The sequence below is a fragment of the Moschus berezovskii genome, chromosome 20 (assembly GCF_049115385.1).
Source record: "Moschus berezovskii isolate FMDL1 chromosome 20, NW_MosBer_1.0, whole genome shotgun sequence".
Taxonomy (NCBI): domain Eukaryota; kingdom Metazoa; phylum Chordata; class Mammalia; order Artiodactyla; family Moschidae; genus Moschus; species Moschus berezovskii.
The window spans coordinates 20,912,380-20,932,686 of NC_142479.1; the positions used below are offsets into that span (position 1 = coordinate 20,912,380).

The following is a 20,307-nucleotide window of genomic DNA, read 5'->3' on the forward strand; positions in this document are numbered from 1 at the left end:
GTTGATGGGCATTTATCTTGTTCCTTTACTTGCTGGGTATTTCTCTGCCTCTTCATCTTGCTTATAATGCTTTGCTTGGGGTGGCCTTTCCCTCTTCTGGCCGTTTGTGGAGTTCTCTTTATTATGTAGTTTCCTCACTGTGTGTGGGGTTGGACAGGTGACTTGTCAAGGTTCCCTGGTTATGGAAGCTTGTGTCAGTGTTCTGGTGGGTGGAGCTGGATTTGTTCTCCCTGGAGTGCAATGAAGTGTCCAGTAATGAGTTATGAGATGTCAGTGGTTTTGGAGTGACTTTGGGCAGCCTGTATATTGAAGCTCAGGGCTATTTTCCTGTGTTACTGGAGAATTTGCATGGTATGTCTTGCTCTGCAAGGTGGTGCTTGGTTTTAGTGTAGGTATGGAGACGTATGATGAGCTCCTATCGATTAATATTCCCTGGAGTCAGGAGTTCTCTGGTGTTCTCAGGATTCGGGCTTAAGCCTCTTGCCTCTGGTTTTTGGTCTTATTCTTGGAGTAGCCTCTAGACGTCTCTATCTGTCATTTCCAAGGTGGTTCCCTCTGTTTTACCTTCTGTTTGCTGGTCTCTTCAGTGTCTAATTTCCTCCCTGATACTGGGTGGGGGGCGGGTGGACACTTTTTATGGCTCAGTTGTTCAGTCCTGTTCTGGGAAGGGAGGAACGCTGCAGACAAATATCTCTGGCGTCTGTGGGGAGTGCTCGCAGTGACTCGGCCACACTGGGTTTGCCCCCGCTCACAGCGCGTGTGCTGTCCCAGTCTACACTGCACAGGCTCTAGGTTGCTGTGCCGGGAACTGTCCGAGGCTGGCACCGGGTTGTATGCACTTTCCAGGTCTGAGCGGCTCAAGTTCAGGTTCTCAGGTACTCGACAAAGGCGCAGACTTGGTTGGGCCTGCGTTTTGTGCCTTCCCTGGTCCGAGCAGTTCAGGGGACCAGGTGTTTGGCGAGCGCTGTCTCTGTGACTTATCGCCTCCCCAGTCCCCGCCACTCAGTTTTCTGGGTGTACAACCGGCACACCTTCTCAGGGGAATATCGACCGGCCCAAGCCCAAGAAGTCCTGATTAGCAACAAGCCTGTCTGCAGTTTGTATCAGATGCCTTTCTGGGGCCATGGTTGCCCGCTCCGGCTCTGGCTGCGCTCCCTGACAGTCTCCGCGGGGGATGGGGGATGGGCCGACCGCAGCCGGCTCACTCTGCTCAGTCCTTTATTCTGTGAGCGGGGCTGGCCGAGTCTTAGGTTAGAGCTTTCCGCCTTTTCGTGGGGAAACTATCCCACAGTCTGCTTTGTTCTCCCCAGTTCTCTCAAAATGTTCTCGCGGCATTCAAGCCCAGTCCTCTCTCTAAGCAGTTCAGCTGGCTTCTCCCTGCCCAGCCCCCGCTTGCTAATGGTGTATGCAGGCGTCTGCGCTGCTTCTCCGCTGGGAGTTACCGTTTGGCGGGTAGTCTGTGGGTTTTAAAAAAATCTTAAAAAAAAAAAAGAGGGTTATGTGGCCCTCTGATCTTCCAAGGCTCGCCACAGATTCCCCAGTGAGAGTGTTTCCTGGTGTTTGGAAACTTCTCTCTTTTTAAAGCCTCCCTTCCCGGGACGGAGCTCCGTCCTTACTTCTTTTGTCTCGCTTTTTATCTTTTATGTTTTTTCCTACTTCCTTTCGAAGACAATGGGCTGCTTTTCTGGGTGCCTGACGTCCTCTGCCAGCATTCAGAAGTTGTTTTGTGGACTTTACTCCACGTTCAAATGTTCTTTTGATGAATTTGTGGAGGAGAGAGTGGTCTCGCCGTCCTATTCCTCCGCCATCTTGTTCCATCTCTCCTCTGTTTTCTTTCTACATGAAATACTTAATTTTTCTGCAGTTCATTATGTATGATATAATGTCTTCTCTTTTTAATTAAATTTGAATATATGTCAATTATTATTTTTCACATTAAGTACTATTTTTGACCCCCGTCAAGGTATATAACCTTATGTTCTATCTCATAATCATGCCAGTACATGATGTCAGTACAATTTTTCATACTTCTAAAAATCCTTATAAATTCTACATTTATGATTGGCAAAAGCAAAATTAAATCTATTTCTTTAATTATCCATGTCATAACTGAGGCAGTGTGTATATATTTACTTCAAGATGAGGAAATCAGTATAGGTTGGGCTTACCCTTCTAATTTTTTTATTGTATAATCTACTTGTTTGAAACAACTTACTATAATGTTATAATCTTTAATTTTGTCTATTTTTTCTATCAAAATATTTTATGTCATTTTCCTTGTTTTATACCAAATTAGAATAACTTTTGCAATTATATATTTAAATGTTTAGTGATGCCAGGCACAATTAAATGGCCTAAATCAGGTCATTTAAAATAAAATGTTTTTTCTTGATTCGAATAGAACTATGAGCTCATTCTTAAAAAAAAAAAAGATGTAGCAACAGAATCAAAATTTTCTGTAATCCATAGGAAAATATCTTTGTGGCTTTCTTTTAAAAATTATTTTATTTATTATAATTGGAGGCTAATTACTTTACAATATTGTGGTGGTTTTTGCCGTACATTGACATGAATCAGCCACAGGTGGACATGTGTCCCCCCATCCGAAACCCCCTCCCACATCTCTCCCCATTCCAACTCATCCCTCTGGGTTGTCCCAGTGCACCGGCTTTGAGTGCCCTGTTTCATGCATTGAACTTGGATTGGTTATCTATTTCACATATGTGAACTGAACATACCTGTTTCAATGCTGTTCTCTTTACAATCACTTTTAAAAATCCAGATGCACATTAGAAACACCTTGGAATTTTTTGAAAACTACAAATGCCTAGGTATTGTTTTTTTTCCCCCCAAAGCTCTAGATGTGATTCTAATGAGCAGCCATGTTTGAAAACAGCTAGATTGTATGATGATCTTTTACCTTTTTCTAGTTTGTTTCACTTTTTCTATTTCATGTTCAGTGTTCACATTTCATTCAGTTTATATTTCCCAATTTCTCTCTTTTTGTTGTTGTTCTTTCTCAGGCCTTTATCTAGTAGAAAAGCTTGTGTGTGTGTGTGTGTATAGTATATATAATATTAATAAAAATATATTTTAGAAAACATGAATTTTTGCTTATCTAAATATTTATGACATTTGGTTCCACTTGCAGGACTAAGCATGAATAGAATGCTAGATTTCTAATTTATATTTACTTAAAACTTTGAGACAGTTCCATTTATTCTGGCCTCTAGCATTACTGCCAAAAGTTTAGAAAGCTTATTATTTTAGTGATTTTTAAAAAATATTGAATGAAGCTTGATACTCCTAATCCAATTCTGAGAATATAAACAAATACTATGTTGTGAAAAAAAAAAGCAAACCAGGAAATTAACATGTATTATTAATTAAAGTACAGATTTTGTTCAAATTTCACAAAAATTTATGTTAGTGTCCATTATTTATTTTCATACCTTATTCAGTATTCCGCATTGTATTTATGTGCACTGAGCAGCTTCAACTGCATGCAACCAATTCTGATAAATTCTCTTTTCATTTTTATTGTTACAAATATTTTCTAATTTTCCTTGTTGTGGCTGCTTAGATACATCCATAATTTAAAAATGGACATTTAATTTCCAAACACATGGGATTTTTAAAGTATCTTTGATATTAATTTCTGATTTTTATATTAATTTCTCATTTAAATGCTTTCTTCTCTGCAATCGCTCTCTGTGTTTTTTCAGTCTTTTAACTTTATTGAGGCTTTCAATGGCTAAGTCAAAGATCTCTCTAGGTAAATGTCACATTGAAGTTGAAAATATGTAGGTTATTTTCAAATACCTTCTGATAATGATTTATTTTTTTAATTAATTAATTTTGATTGGAAGCTAATTACTTTACAGTACTGTGGTGGTTTCTGCCATACATTGGCATGAATTAATCATGGATGTACATGTGTCCCTCCATCCCGAACCCCCCTCCCACATCCCTCCCCATCCCATCCCTCGGGTTGTCCCAGTGTACCGGATTTGAATTCCACAGTGATGAAAGAGAACACACCCTGTATGATTTCAGTACCTTTAGACTGTGAAATACTTGCACCTTGTTTTACATCCCTGGATAAGTTCCAGTGATTCCTGGTTTATAGTATATGGGAACTTGAATAGAGCTTATAGCCCGCTGTTGTGTGAAAACTGTATAACTTTTAATTACATTGAATTGGTTCATAGTGCTTTTTAGGTCTACTATATCCTTCTGTCTATTCATTCTATAATTTTTGAGAGTTTGATATTGAAGCACCAACTAAAAATCTTAATTTATCTACTTAAAAATAATTGTAATATATAGTAGAACTATATGAAACTTTGTTCTGTATTTTCCAAGTTTCCTGTAAGTGTGTTATCATACTTTCATAATTTAGGGACTTCCAAGGTGGTCAAGTGGTAAAGAAACACCTGACAATCCAAGAGACATAAGAGACACTGATTTGATCCCTAGGTCAGGATGATCCCCTGGAAGAGGGCATGGCGACCCACTCCAATATCCTTGCCTGGAGAATCTCACAGATACGTGAGCCTGGCAGGCCAGTCCATAGGGTTGCAAAGAATCAGACAGGACTGAAGAGACTTAGCACACATGCATGCATACTTTCATAATGTAAAAAATAAAAAAAGAAGAAGAAAGAAAGTCATCTATAAAAAGAAAAAACAAAGACAGAAGACCTAAATAGGCATTTCTCCAAAGAAGACATACAGATGGCTAAGAGGCACATGAAAAGATGCTCAATATCACTAATTATTAGATAAATGTGAATCAAAACTACAATAAGCTATTACCTCAAACCAGTCAGAATGGCTATTATCAGAAAATCTACAAGCAATAAAGGCCGGAGAGAGTGTGGAGAGAAAGGAACCCTTTTACAATGTTGGTGGGAATTCAAATTGGTTTAGCCACTATGGAGAACACTTTGGAAATTCCTTAAAAAACTAAAAATAGAGCTATCATGCTGCTGCTGCTAAGTCACTTCAATTGTGTCCAACTCTGTGTGACCCCATAGACGGAAGCCCACCAGGCTCCCCCGTCCCTGGGATTCTCCAGGCAAGAACACTGGAGTGGGTTGCCATTTCCTTCTCCAATGTGTGAAAGTGAAAAGTGAAAGTGAAGTCGCTCAGTCGTGTCTGACCCTAAGCGACCCCATGGACTGCAGCCCACCAGGCTCCTCCATCCATGGGGTTTTCTAGGCAAGAGTACTGGAGTGGTTTGCCATTGCCTTCTCCATAGGTTGGTCTCAGTCAGTTCAGTTCAGTTCAGTCGCTTAGTCGTGTCCGATTCTTTGTGACCCCATGAACCACAGCATGCCAAGCCTCCCTGTCCATTACCAACTCCCGGAGTTCACTCAAACTCATGTCCATCGAGTCGGTGATGCTATCCAGCCATCTCATTCTCTGTCGTCTCCGTCTCCTCCTACCCCCAATCCCTCCTAGCCTCAGAGTCTTTTCCAGTGAGTCAACTCATCACATGAGGTGGCCAAAGCATTGGAGTATTGGACTATTTAGCATAAGTCCTTCCAATGAACACCCAGGATTGATCTCCTTTAGAATAGACTGGTTGGATTTCCTTGCAGTCCAAGGGATTCTCAAGAGTCTTCTCCAGCACCACAGTTCAAAAGCATCAATTCTTCGGCAATCAACTTTCTTCACAGTCCAACTCTCACTAGGACAAGCTTAATTGACTGGTTCACCAAACCACAAGCTAGACCCTACCATCCACTTTGTAGCAGTTACCTCAGCCACAGTGTGTAAGTTACAATCTTATAAATCTAAAAAATTAATAGTAACACTACAGTTTAAACTAGTAAAAAGTATGGCACCAAATCAAAGTCTAACACTACTACTCTCTCTATAGCTTTATTGTGTATGTGATTTTGCACATAACACAGAGTTTGCTGCAGTCTCATCCTTTTCTCCTTTGAAAGGGAAAGTTCATTTGTTTGGGGATGTGATCTTATTAATGGGTAGAGACCAAACTGGTTTCTTCAAAAATAGGTAGAAGATAGAGTAGAAGTGAAGGTCTCTGATTGTAGGTGACACATTTTGTCCTTTCTGTGGCCCTGAGTTCTGCATTGGAAGCCACACTGATCGGTCTCAAGGTTAGGTTTAAGCTACACCTCCTTCCTAGTCTTCTACTTAGATGACCCAAGAATTAAATTACCTGCTTTCAGTCACTTGGAAATCAAAATTCCCAATCAGTAAACCTGACCTCCGCCTGACTGGAGATTGAGGATCTTACTACAAGGTTTTGCTGTTTCGTTTTTCTTTTCCATCATCCAGGCCAGATCCAACCATGGTTGCACACCTTCTACAGCAGGGACTTAGTAATTCCAAAGTCCTTTTGGTTGATGGAAGGTGTGTGAGGTGATATTTCTGAAAAAGGTTATTCTGAAGGCTAGGTTTCCTACTTCTTCCCTCCTCCACAACCCACTAATATTCTGTTCTCCTAAATGACCAAATTAAATATTCTACTAGGGAATATACTTTATGATCCTGCAATCCCACTCCTGGGCATATATCCAAAGAAAAACATGGTCTGAAAGGATACATGAACCCAATGCTCATTGCAGCACTGTTTACAATTGCCAAGACACGGAAGCAACCTAAGTGTCCATTGACAGAGGAATGGATAAAGATATGTGGTGCATGTATACAACGTAATATTACTCAGCCATTAAAAAGAATGAAATAATTCCATTTGCAGCAACATCAACGGACCTAGAGATTGTCATACTGAGGGAAGTAAGTCAGACAGAGAAAGAAATATTGTATGATATTCCTTATATGAGGAATCTAAAAAGAAATGATGCAAATGAATTTACTTATAGAACAGAAGCAGACTCACAGACTCAGAGAATGAACTTACGGTTCCCAGGGGGCAAGGATGGGAGGAGAAAGATACTTAAGGAGACTGGGATAGACATGTACATCCTGCTATATTTAAAATGAATAACCAACAAGGAAGTACTCTACAGCACAGGGATCCCTGATCAATGTTATGTGGCAACCTAGATTGGAGGGGAGTTTGGAGGAGAATGGATACTTGTATATGTATGGTTGAGTCCCTTTGTTCTCCACCTGAAACTATCACAATATTATAAATTGGCTATGCTCCAATATAAAATAGAAAGTTAAAAAAATAAATATAATTGAATGACTAAGTTAATGAACAAACACAAAATGAAAAAAAAAAGAGTAATTTTAAAATCTACCTCACTTATATGTGGAAGAACTTCACATTGTACTCTTATCCAGTAAAAACAGATACTCTATTTTGCCAAGGATAAACATTTGCAGTGAAATAATTCAGACCAATCTGGAAGCCCTATGCAGAACAGAGAATTCTAAGAAATAAGAAAGTTTTACAGCACATCAACGTTCAGTTCAATTCAGTTCAGTCGCTCAGTCGTATCCGACTCTCCGCGACCCCATGAATCACAGCACACCAGGCCTCTCTGTCCATCACCAACTCCCGGAGTTCACTCAAACTCATGTCCACAGAGTCGGTGATGCCATCCAGACAACTCATTCTCTGTCGTCCCCTACTCCTCCCACCCCCAACCTTTCCCAGCATCAGAGTCTTTTCCAGTGAGTCAACTCGTTGCATGAGGTGGCCAAAGTATTGGAGTTTCAGCTTTAGCATCAGTCCTTCCAATGAACACCCAGGATCGATCTCCCTCAGAATGGACTGGTTGGATCTCCTTGCGGTACAAGGGACTCTCAAGAGTCTTCTCCAACACCACAGTTCAAAAGCATCAATTCTTCGGCGATCAGCTTTCTTCACAGTCCAACTCTCACATCCATACATGACCACGGGAAAAACCATAGCTTTGACTAGACGGACCTTTGTTGGCAAAGTAATGTCTCTGCTTTTTAACGTTACAATGCCAATTAATTCCAGTGTTGATCACTTTCTCATAATGAGAAATATGTGGGTTTTCTGTACCAATCCTTGTGATAGAGGTAGTATGAGTTCACAGGTAAAGAATGCATCTATTCTTTAGATGACTAGATCTAGGAGATCTTAGAATAGATAAAAAAGAATAATCAAGTCACTGTATAGATGATCTAGTTAGACTTGGGATGGATGGTAAAACAGTATGAGGGCTTTGGTTCTCAAAATAAAGGACAAGGTTTATAGGAAGTAAGTTTCCACTGTATTGATAGAATATGTTTGTCTGTCTATGACTATTTCTAAGTAAAGATCAGTTAGGCTTAAAATTAGAAGAAAAGGAAAAAAGGGTGAAAGAGGAGAACAGGAAGGAAGGAAAGAAATCAAGCCAGTTATCCATAAGATTGCAGAAAAGAGAGAGAAAGCTTGTCTGTTGAGGAGCAATTCTGTGGTTCTCAAAGTGTGGTGCCTGGAGCAGGGGAATCAGCATCACCTGAGAACTTGTTACAAATGCAGATTCTTGGCCTTATCACAGGCCAACAGAATGAGAAAGTCTAGAGGTTGGGCACAGTGATTTGTCTTTTAACAAGCTCTGCAAGTCATTGTCTCAAAGGTAAGAATCATTGGTCTAAGAAATGGGTTCTTCTAAAACTCCCAGGGAGTCTGTTTCTTTTGAAGAGATTCCTGTACCTTTGGATCTTGACCGAGGAATCCTGAATTCTACAAATTTACAAAATTGTATTGTCCCTGGTCCTTTTGGCCTTCAAGGAATAACTTTTAATGAATATGTGATTTTGAAACACTTAGAAACTTTTTAACAACTCCCATTGCTCCCTTCCTCCCAGTGGTAATCAGCCCATCCCTATCTCCTGAGCTGAGTCCAGTAGTTTCTCCCAAGGATATTCCCTCTTCCCCTTGAGTCACACTCATGATGTATGGGCAGTAACTGGGAAACTGATGCTGGAGGAAAAGGATCTCCAAGAAGATGGAAGACCTGGAGACTCTCTCCCAGTCTGGCTGAAGGAATGTGAGACCAGGGTTTTCTCACCTGTGGATACAGTAAGAAGGACCCAGAGTCACTTGCTGGAGAGTGCAGAGAATAAACAAGGGACACAGACTGAAGGTAGGAAATCTAAAGCGTGATGGGAGACTCAGAAAGTAATGCAGAGGAAATGAGGTTCTGAAAACAGATTCCTCAAGTTGCATGTGCAAAACCAGGCTTTTAACAACCAAGTGAGAACGTGGTCCTGTGATTTAGCGGGAGGATGTTGAGAGCAAAGGATAAAGAAATACACCACAGAATTCTTCGCATGGTCACACTGAACAAGTTCATGTAATTCCCCTAATACAGTAGGATAGCCAACTGTTTTTTGAGCAAATGCTAAATCAGAGTTGCTATTATATATTTTGGGGCTACTGAGTAATTAAATTTAAAATCTAATTCAAAGGGACAACAGAAAAGACATGATAAATGCCATACTAGAGGTACTTATAAAATGTTATTGGGACCCTAAGAAGGGAGGGATTAATTCTGCATGGGAGAAATGGAGAAGGAGTCAGAGAGAAGGTGATATCTGAGGACTCCTAGGTTGAGAAAGCTGTAGAATGTATTTCATGAAACAGAATTCATTTCCAAAGCTACAGAAGCAACTGAGTATATGACATATGTGATAGATTATGGATTCCTTGAACAGCAACCAGTTCCTGGGTAACAGGGGTACCGATGAGAAGGGTAGATGGAGGCTACATCTTGGAGCTTGGTGTGACACACTGAGAGGGAGTCACATGTATGTAAGCACGTGTTTCAACCCTGAATTAACCCATTAATCATGTTAGGTCACTTCCAAGAGTTTGAGTTTTAAGCTGTGGGCCCTCAATACTCATTAAAAGATTATAATGAGGGAGGGAGGTGATCAAATATGAGTTTAGAAAGGCCTCTCTGACAGCTATATAGTATATGGACAAGAGTGGAGGTAGATGGAAGCCCAAGGATGAGACTAAAATGATCTCTGACGGACAATGGATTGCAGGAGGCAAGTGAGGAGGGGAGCGAGGCAAGACAGGGGAGTGCGGAGGCCACTTAACCCTCACTTGTCACCTCTATCTCTCCCCTCCCTAACCTTCTTCACCTTTCTTCCCTTCCATCTCCCGCCCCTCCACCTTTTTCATTCCCTTTCCTTCCTCCCCCTTAATCTTCTCCTTTTTGTTCCTTTGTCTCTTCTATTTCTCTTATTTCAGTATCTTCCTGTGTCTTCTGCTCTTGTATTCAGTAACACTTTACAAATTCTTGGGCTTTTTAAAAAGCTCTTCCAATCCCCTTCATACAGTATCCACCACCTGTTTTTAATTAGAGAATCTCTCTCCACTTTCTCATGTCTCAGGACACACACACTACATATGTCCTGGCCCCTGTCCAGGAAGGGGCCACCTACACCAGGAAGAGGGGACACTCCCTGTAGTTGTTCACCCAGCCAGAGTCAACACCACATGATTTTTGAGTACTGACTATCACGAAGCATGAGCACTGCAGGACACAATAAACTGTGAATCAAGACATGATGTCAGTAGCACGTTATGGTTGAATTGGGGAGGAAAAACCTAGAAACATAAAGCTCATTAACATTTTGATATGTTAGCTGTTACTTGAGAAATGAGTGGTACAAAATGTATCAGAGACTTGGAAGAAGGCAAGAGATCTTTACAGTGGGACACTCCACAGAGGAGAGTGATTACCATGTAATATTCCAGGTACTATTTAAGGAACCTATGTGTTATCTTATTTAATCCCCTAGACACTCCACACTCCACATTTTTGTTGTGGAAACTGAGACAGAGAGCTTGAGTAACTTACTCTGGGTCAGATCTCAAGAATGAGAAGCTCTGGAGTTCGACTACAAGTCTATTGGACTCCAAGCATCTTCTCATCACTGTACTACCCAGAATGTTTAACAAGCAGCCTGAATGTGTCTCTGGATGGCTATTTGATACAGCATGGATATCTATTTCAGCACCAACTTCTACATGCTCCAAAGGCAATGCCGTTCAATCAGTACCTGGAATTATGATCTGCACAAAAATGTCCATCATCTAGAAATGAAAATCAATTTGAGCCCCTGAGCACCAATACATCTCTGTCCGTGATGTGTTTTCTTCACGTGTATGGAGAAGACACCATGCAACCAGGGAACCTCACATGGGTATCAGAATTTGTCTTCCTGGGGCTCTCACAGAGTCAGGAGCTCCACCTCTTCTTTTTTCTGGTGTTCCTGCTTGTCTACACAACCACTGTCATGGGAAACCTCCTCATCATGGTCACGGTGACCTCTGATTCCAGGCTCCACACACCCATGTATTTTCTGCTCAGAAACCTGGCCATCATAGACCTCTGTTTCTCCTCAGTCACTGCCCCGAAGATGCTGGTAGACTTCCTCGCTGAGAAGAAGACCATCTCCTACCAGGGCTGCATGACCCAGATCTTCTTCTTCCACTTTCTGGGAGGTTCCATGGTCTTCTTCCTCTCAGTGATGGCCTATGACCGCCTTGTTGCCATCTCCCGGCCCCTCCACTATGTCACCATCATGAACACTCAGCTCTGTGTGGGACTGGTGGTGGCTAGCTGGGTGGGAGGCTTCATTCATTCCATTTCCCAACTGGCTCTGATGCTCCCACTGCCTTTTTGTGGCCCCAATGTCCTAGATAACTTCTACTGTGATGTTCCACAGGTATTGAGACTCGCCTGTACTGACACTTCTGTCCTGGAATTCCTCATGATCTCCAACAGTGGGATGCTGGATGTCATCTGGTTCCTCCTCCTCCTGGTCTCCTACTCAGCCATCCTGGTGATGCTGAGGTCCCACTCAGGGCAGGCAAGGAGGAAGGCAGCTTCCACCTGCACCACCCACATCATCGTCATGTCTATGGTCTTCATTCCCAGCATTTACCTCTATGCCCGGCCCTTCACCTCTTTCTCCATGGACAAGGCTGTGTCCATCAGCCACACGGTCATGACTCCCATGCTCAACCCCATGATCTACACCCTGAGGAACCAGGAGATGCAGGCAGCAGTGAAGAGATTAGGGAGGCACTGGCTGCTTTGTAAAAGGGAGTGATTATGGGTCACTTCTCTTTGACTTTGTTTTCCATTGATAATTTGGAGAGAAAGCTGCTGTATCTGGCCTCTTCAATAACTTGTGTATGTGTTATAAGGGTCATCATAGAAGTGAATGCCTGTTGAAAATAAGCAGCTTACCCAGATTTTGAGGAAAAAGGTAAATTCTTACTTGTTTGTGTTAGATGATTTGAACACTCCAATGACAGCAACATTTGTTGTCATGGAAACATTCTGGCAAGCCACAGCCTCCTTTCTGCCTTCTTGGTGGACAGTTAGTTTCTTGTTAGAATGACAGCATTTCCCAAGAGGAGCGGTTCTGTTTTCTGTATTTTGACCTCTTTCTCAGTACCTCATTTTGATGTGAGGATGGATCATTGGAAACTGCCCAGGATTCTGAGTCTTAACCTTTAATTTGGCTTTTTAAAAAAAATTTTATTGGAGGCTAATTATTTTACAATATTATATTGGTTGGTTTTGCCATACATTGACATGAATCTGCCTCGGATATACATGAGTTCTCCTTCCTTCCCTTATCCTCCCTCTGGGTCATCTCCGCACACCAGCCCCGAGCATCCTGTAATATGCATCGACCCTGAACTGGCGATTCGTTTCACATATGATAATGTACATGTTTCAATGCTATTCTCCCAAATCATCCCACCCTCACCCTCTCCCACAGAGTCCCAAAGACTGTGCTATACAGCTGTGTCTCTTTTGCTTCTCGTATACAGGGTTGTCATTTCCATCTTTCTAAATTCCATATATATGCATTAGTATACTGTATTGGTGTTTTTCTTTCTGGCTTACTTCACTCTATATAATAGTTTCATCCACCTTATTAGAACTGATTCAAATGCATTGTTTTTAATGGCTGAGTAATACTCCATTGTGTATATGTACTACAGCTTTCTTATCCATTCATCTGCAGATGGATGCCTAGGTTGCTTCCATGTCCTAGCTATTATAAACAGTGCTGCGATGAACATTGGGGTACATGTGTCTCTTTCGATTCTGGTTTCCTTGGTGTGTATGCCCAGGAGTGCGATTGCTGGATCATATGGCAGTTCTATTTCCAGTTTTTTAAGGAATCTCCACACTGTTCTCCATAGTGGCTGTACTAGTTTGCATTCCCACCAACAGTGTAAGAGGGTTCCCTTCTCTCCACACCCTCTCCAGCATTTATTGCATGTAGACTTTTGGATAGCAGCCATTCTGACTGGTGTGAAATGGTATCTCATTGTGGTTTTGATTTGCATTTCTCTGATTATGAGGGATGTTGAGCATTTTTTCGTGTGTTTGTTAGCCATCTGTATGTCTTCTTTAGAGAAATGTCTGTTTAGTTCTTTGGCCCATTTTTTGATTGAGTCGTTTATTTTTCTGGAATTGAGCTGCAGGAGCTGCTTGTATATTTTAGAGATTAATTCTTTGTCAGTTGTTTCATTTGTTATTATTTTCTCCCATTCTGAAGGCTGTCTTTTCACCTTGCTTATAGTTTCCTTTGCTGTGCAGAAGCTTTTAATTTTAATTAGGTCCCATTTGTTTATTTTTGCTTTTATTTCCAATATTCTGGGAGGTGGGTCATGGAGGATCCTGCTGTGATTTATGTCGGAGAGTGTTTTGCCTACGTTCTCCTCTAGGAGTTTTATAGTTTCTGGTCTTACATTTAGATCTTTAATCCATTTTGAGTTTATTTTTGTGTATGGTGTTAGGAAGTGTTCTAGTTTCATTCTTTTACAGGTGGCTGACCAGTTTTCCCAGCACCACTTGTTAAAGAGACTGTCTTTTCTCCATTTTATATTCTTGCCTCCTTTGTCTAAGATAAGGTGTCCGTAAGTGCGTGGATTTATCTCTGGGCTTTCTATTTTGTTCCATTGATCTATATTTCTGTCTTTATGCCAGTACCATATTGTGTTGATGACTGTGGCTTTGTAATAGTATTGGGGACCTGCCTCGATATGGACCCAGGGTATCCTCGGGATGAACAGCGTCAGCATCAGCGAGAGAGAGAGAGAGAGACAGAGGCTGATGATTCCTTGGTTTACGCAGGAAACCAATAAAACCCCAGCACAGGGTTTGTTCTGTTTACGTAGGCCGCAGGCGCCCTCTCGAATCACTGGAGGCACCCCACCAGGGCACCCCCTCGAGTGGGTCTTAGAAGCCCAGGCAGAGAAGTAAACGCAGAGGGCCCAGCACTCCAAGGATCTCAACCAGAAAAAGGAGAATAGAGAAAAGGACGGAAAAAGAGAAAGAACGACACGGGGAGACCAAGCTTCAGTAAACAAGGCCCAAAACTTTATTTTCCAGTGCTGTTTTTATACCCTAAGTTGTACACATAAAAAAAGAGAAAGGGAGGTATAGAGTCACGCCAAAATCACGCGGGGTCTGCAGTCTTGACCCTTATCAGAATCAGGGCTTATTTTTGTATGTCTCGTGATATACAAAAGTTTTAGGTGGTTTACATCATCTTCTGTCCAGGAGGCCTGCTAACAGTTTATGGCCCTCTCTCCTAACAAAGGTTAGTTAGCTAGAAAAAGGCTTATATTCTTTCAAGGTGATTTTCCTAAAGTCAGGCGCTATTCTCCAAAGACACATGACAAGGTTACATTCCTATAAGGCAAGGGTGTGGTGAGCTACAAGAAAAGAATTTATTAACTTAAGATCTGATGTGGATAAATCAAAGGCTACTACTTATTTTCTCTATATGTGATTAATATATTTCCAAGGATACAATAGATAGAGGAAACTCTGCAGCAAGCATTGATTCAACAATGAAATCTTTTTTAGTACTATTCTAATGATTTTAACTTCTTCAACAAATTCCTGTATTTTAGAATATTAGGCTTTCTGTCCTTGCATGGCTGGGAGGCTGTAAACAGTCACATTTGTAGTTGTTAAGAGCCTGGACAAACTTGTCATGCAAGTTAGAAAGCTATCAGAGGGGCTTGGATTAGAACACTCTTATTAAGCCGAGGAGAACTTTTTAACTACAGCTCTGAATTAATGTTTTCAGAGAAACGTGGTTGTGGGGAAGCCCCCGTAAGTATTAGAGGACTTGGTAAGAGGCGTAAGATAGTAAGGCGGTCAGACTCCGGTTTTCTTTGGGGTAGATTCTCGGGTAAGTCCAGGGGGTTCCTCGAGTCCTGATTAGCCTTTGCCCGTCAGGCCTCTTCCCCAATTGACCTTTGCCACGGGTAGGATTTCCCTCGCTGGTTCCCGGCATCTCGCCCTTTTTTATTTCTTAAAACAGCCAGATGTAGTTCAGCTGCGAGCTTCTGAGTGCTCTGCCGGAGAGTTCTGACAATACAAGGAAGAATTATAATGAGAAGCAAAATTAGAGCAGCCACAGCAATATAGCTGAGAACAGTAGATAGAATGTGTTTTCCAAAAATGAAGTTAGAGAAAGTATGAAAAAAGTCATTTGCTATTCCTGCAGCAGTAAAATCTAGTCGGGAGTGTTCCAAGGTATTTATCTGATTATGAAGTTTTCCTAAATCTATACTAATGCTGGAACTGTTCCAAACCCCCAAAATGTGGTTTTTAACTTTCTCCCAGTCATAATCTGTGTCGTTTACTTTTAGGGGTGTAACACATATCCACCGATAGTCGGCGTGACAGGACAATGCCAATTTTACTTTTAAAGCCTGTAATTCAGTTCCAATATACATCATTGCCTCTTCTAGGGCATTTACCCTTATTTCTAGTTTCCTATCTATAACTTCCTGTGTAGCTAGCATTAAAGAAACATCTTTGGACATATTGTCAACATATTGAGCAGTATGTACTTGTTGAGTCAATGACACTGCTGCCGCAGTAACAGAAGTGATTGCTACTGCTAAAGCTGAAATTCCTAGGATAAGCAAGCCCACAAATCGTCGCGGTCGCATTAAATCTTATAGTTGTTGTAGCACAGCAAGACCATAGTTATCATACTAATGAGTAGTTATAGTTACAGGCACCATTAGATAGGGTGGTCATTGTAATACCACAAAAGAGCAGACATTATATTGGGGAGTCAGACAAGATGAGAGCATACATTGTTTACAAGACACTACATTAGGTCTGCCTGAATAATTCATATGTATATTAATTCTCTCAGAGTGATTAGTAAGGAGAAAAACATAGGGAGACGGTAAGCAAGCTAAAATAGAGTAAGTAAAAATATTCTTTGGTCGAATTAGAGTAATGGGGGCAGTAGCGGCAAGCAAAGTACAGAAGCAAAAATGCATTACAGGAGAATTAAGTTCTACATTAGGTTACAACATCTAATCTGAAATCACACCCATAATATCATTTTTCAGGATATCTGGGAAATAGTTATTTCCCAGGATGTCTGAACCATAGCTACTCTATTTTGACTTTCAATTGTAAATTTTTTTTTTAATAACCAAAGCAGATGTCACCATTAATGACGTCAGTGTTTTCTAGGTATGAGAAGATGCAAGAATTGGAACTCATAAAACCTTTTTCTGAAAAGATCTAACTATCTGAAGGCCTGTTCTGCCAGTTTTTTCAGAGCACAGAGTGCCTCATTCCTAATTTCCACGCTGAACTTCTTTCAGGGGGTGTTGAAGGTCAGCAGCTTGCTATGGTCATGATGTAATCTTTGTAGAGGCAGTTGGCAATTACCAACTTCCAGTCAACAGGGTCCCTTCATAGCCACATATCTGACCATGTGACACCATTTCATGGCCATTGTGTCCCGTGGTGCTGGGATGGCTCATTCCCAGGTCTAGGGAAGCAATGGGCCACTCAGTGTGCTAAAATTGGACCAGGCCTTGCAAGTAGCAATAGTCTCTGGACCACTGTCTTACTAGCCTCCTGGTCCAGGAAAATATTCCCTCTTGTTGCTTTTTCTCATACCCAGAGTCACATTATTACAATTATTGATCTCATATGGAACTGTATATCAGCATTATATCACAGGCTCAGTGAAACAAGTGACATAGAAAATAATATAGCCATAGCTAGCAGTTATTAGTAAAATAAGAATTATAAGACAAGAACTTTTATTAGATAAAGCCCGGTATACCCCAAGTCACCTGACTTCATTTGTTAAATGACTATAGCCTGGTGTTAATCTCCTGGTTGTACATTATGGAGCATCTGACCTTTATCGAACTGTCTCAGCAGTGAGTCTTAGTAAACACTAGACCTTAATTAACAAAACTAGAAACTTAATTTATCAATTTACAAAACTTAATATTAGAGGTCTAAGAAGTCAAGAAAACATTATAAATGATCATACGAATCAGGTCCAACATCTTGGGAAAGCTGTCTACCTCTGATGTCATCGTCTTCTCATCCTGGTGTAGCATAGTTTCTTCTGAAAAAAGTCCTTCCATCCAGGTTGGAGACAGTCCCTTAAATTATGTCTTTTTTTTTAGTCCTGGTTGCAGGTCATGAGGCATCTGATCTTCATCCAAAGATAGATGACTGAGACAAGCTTCAGAAACAAACTTAGGGTGTTCTTTAAGAATTCAATTAAATTTTATATTAATATCACATAACAGCAAAGATCCATTCAGGAAATGAGTCTTAGTAGATACAGACTTCCATTAACAAACTAGGATTCAACGTTCATTGAAACATCCTTTTTTTTTTTCTAAAATTACTCTCATTTTTTATCAAATATAACCAAATTAAGACTTGTTTACAAAATAGATCTGTTCTCAATAAACTTGACCTGATTATTTATATAACCATAGACTTTTTATTTATTTATTTTTGCCTTGCTGAAACTTTTATGGAATCTTAAACTTAACTTTAAAATAAAACCTTTCAGGGCTAGGAAAGTCATCCCAAAGGCTTATCACAGATTTCGCCAAACAGATCTAAGTGAATTCCTCCCTTTCTTAAAGTCTCCAAAACTGAGATTTTTGTACCAGTTAGTGAGATAACCTTCCTAATTTATCTGATAAATTTACTGGAAGCCTAAGAGTTTCCAGTCTCTGAAGGGGTCAGATAGAGAAAAAAGTTAAATGCTTCAATTTGTCTTTTAAATACCATTTACCAAATTGCTGTTAAGTCCCTGGTGGCTCAGAGGTTAATGCGTCTGCCTCCAATGCGGGAGACCCAGGTTCAATCCCTGGGTCAGGAAGATCCCCTGGAGAAGGAAATGGTAACCAACTCCAGTATTCTTGCCTGGAGAATCCCATGGATGGAGAAGCCTGGTAGGCTACAGTCCACGGGGTCGCAAAGAGTCAGACAAGACTGAGCGACTGAACAGAACAGAACAGTTTGAGGGGAAGGTTTCCTAAGATCTGGAAAACACAGATTCAAACCAGTAATTTTTCAGAAACCATAAAAGTTATAAGCATATTTGCCAGTTCTTTCGGTCCTTTTGTTAACCTTTTTACAGTCATTAGGTTTCCCACTAGAATCTTTTAATTTCTTACCCAGTTCAGAAACTTATATTTTTCCTAAAGTCCTTTCTATAAATCTTCTGGAAGAGGAAGAATTTTTACAAGAAACTTGGTTAGTGCTGTGACAACACTTTAAGATAGTAATCAGAATTATGGCAACATTTTACCTGAATATATCAGAATTTATGTATAAATTGTTTCTAGGATATCTGTATTAGTAATATCTACCATACAATATACCCGAGACTTATTATTCACTTGACAATACTTCCCATGTAATTTAACATGGAAGTTGAACCCAATTAGTGTAATATCTCCCTTTGGGATGTTTCAGGGGCCCTCTGAAGCATCCAAAGTTAGTTAGAAGCCAAAAGTACTTCATCAGAATGATTTAGGAAGTTTTGTCAACAAATATCAGAAAGGTTTAGAGCACTCAGTCAGATGGGATTATAGGTCACTGTGAAACAATAGCTATTCACTCAGCCATAGTAACAATATAGGATTTCAGAGGCAAATATGGAACAGACCATTTAAGAGGCAAATAAACTTAAATCTATTGTCAAATGCAGTTTAACATCTCAAGAAAACGTTTGTTTATACACAAAACTCTTTCCTTGGGATACACTTTCCACAAAACCTTTTTATCACTTTCTGTACCCATTTGTTCTCCCATCCTGGAACAGCCAACTGTAAGTCAGACCTACTACCTTTTTTCTTTATAAAATGTAACTTCATTCTTCATACCTTCTTTATTGAACACACACATCTTGCTTCCCTTAAGCAACCAAGAATTTACCTTTATATTAGCATTCTATAGATTGGTGAACATAAATACCAGTGATAACTTAAAAAAAATTTAGTGAACATCTCAGGATGGCATCAAACATTATTTATTAATAGTCTAAAATCTTTAGTTTTTCTGTAAGTTAGTATTCAGTAGTGAATGTTTCAGAATCTTATTTTATTTGGAAATGACTTCAGTTCAGTTCAGTTCAGTTGCTCAGTCGTGTCCGACTCTTTGCGACTCCATGAATCACAACACGCCAGGCCTCCCTGTCCATCACCAACTCCCGGAGTTCACTCAAACTCATGTCCACAGAGTCGGTGATGCCATCCAGCCATCTCATTCTGTGTCGTCCCGTCTCCTCCCACCCCCAATCCTTCCTAGCATCAGACTCTTTTCCAGTGAGTCAACTCGTTGCATGAGGTGGTCAAAGTATTGGAGTTTCAGCTTTAGCATCAGTCCTTCCAATGAACAACCAGGATTGATCTCCTTTAGAATGGACTGGTTGGATCTCCTTGCAGTCCAAGGGACTCTCAAGAGTCTTCTCCAGCACCACAGTTCAAAAGCATCAATTCTTCGGCGATCAGCTTTCTTCACAGTCCAACTCTCACATCCATACATGACCATGGGAAAAACCATAGCCTTGATTAGACGGACCTTGGTTGGCAAAGTAATGTCTCTGCTTTTTAATATGCTATCTAGGCTGGTCATAACTTTCCTTCCAAGGAGTAAGCGTCTTTTAATTTCCTGGCTGCAATCAGCATCCGCAGTGATTTTGGAGCCCCCAAAAATAAAATCTGACACTGTTTCCACTGTTTTTCCATCTATTTCCCATGAAGTGATGGAACCAGATGCCATGATCTTCGTTTTCTGAATGTTGAGCTTCAAGCCAACCTTTTCACTCTCCTCTTTCACTTTCATCAAGAGGCTTTTGAGTTCCTCTTCACTTTATGCCATAAGGGTGGTGTCATCTGCATATCTGAGGTTATTGATGTTTCTCCCAGCAATCTTGATTCCAGCTTGTGCTTCTTCCAGCCCAGCGTTCCTCATGATGTACTCTGCATATAAGTTAAATAAGCAGGGTGACAATATACAACCTTGACCTAGCTATTCAATAAAATTTTGTT

General features: G+C 40.7%; 1 protein-coding gene across 1 annotated transcript; it reads left to right on the forward strand.

Annotated features, from left to right (window-relative positions):
- The first annotated feature begins 11,096 nt into the window (after positions 1 to 11,096).
- Positions 11,097 to 12,032, forward strand: LOC129536549 (olfactory receptor 4D2). Its single transcript, XM_055395552.2, has one exon. It carries the CDS (start codon positions 11,097 to 11,099, stop codon positions 12,030 to 12,032), a length of 936 nt encoding a protein of 311 aa, XP_055251527.2.
- The last annotated feature ends 8,275 nt before the right edge of the window (positions 12,033 to 20,307 follow it).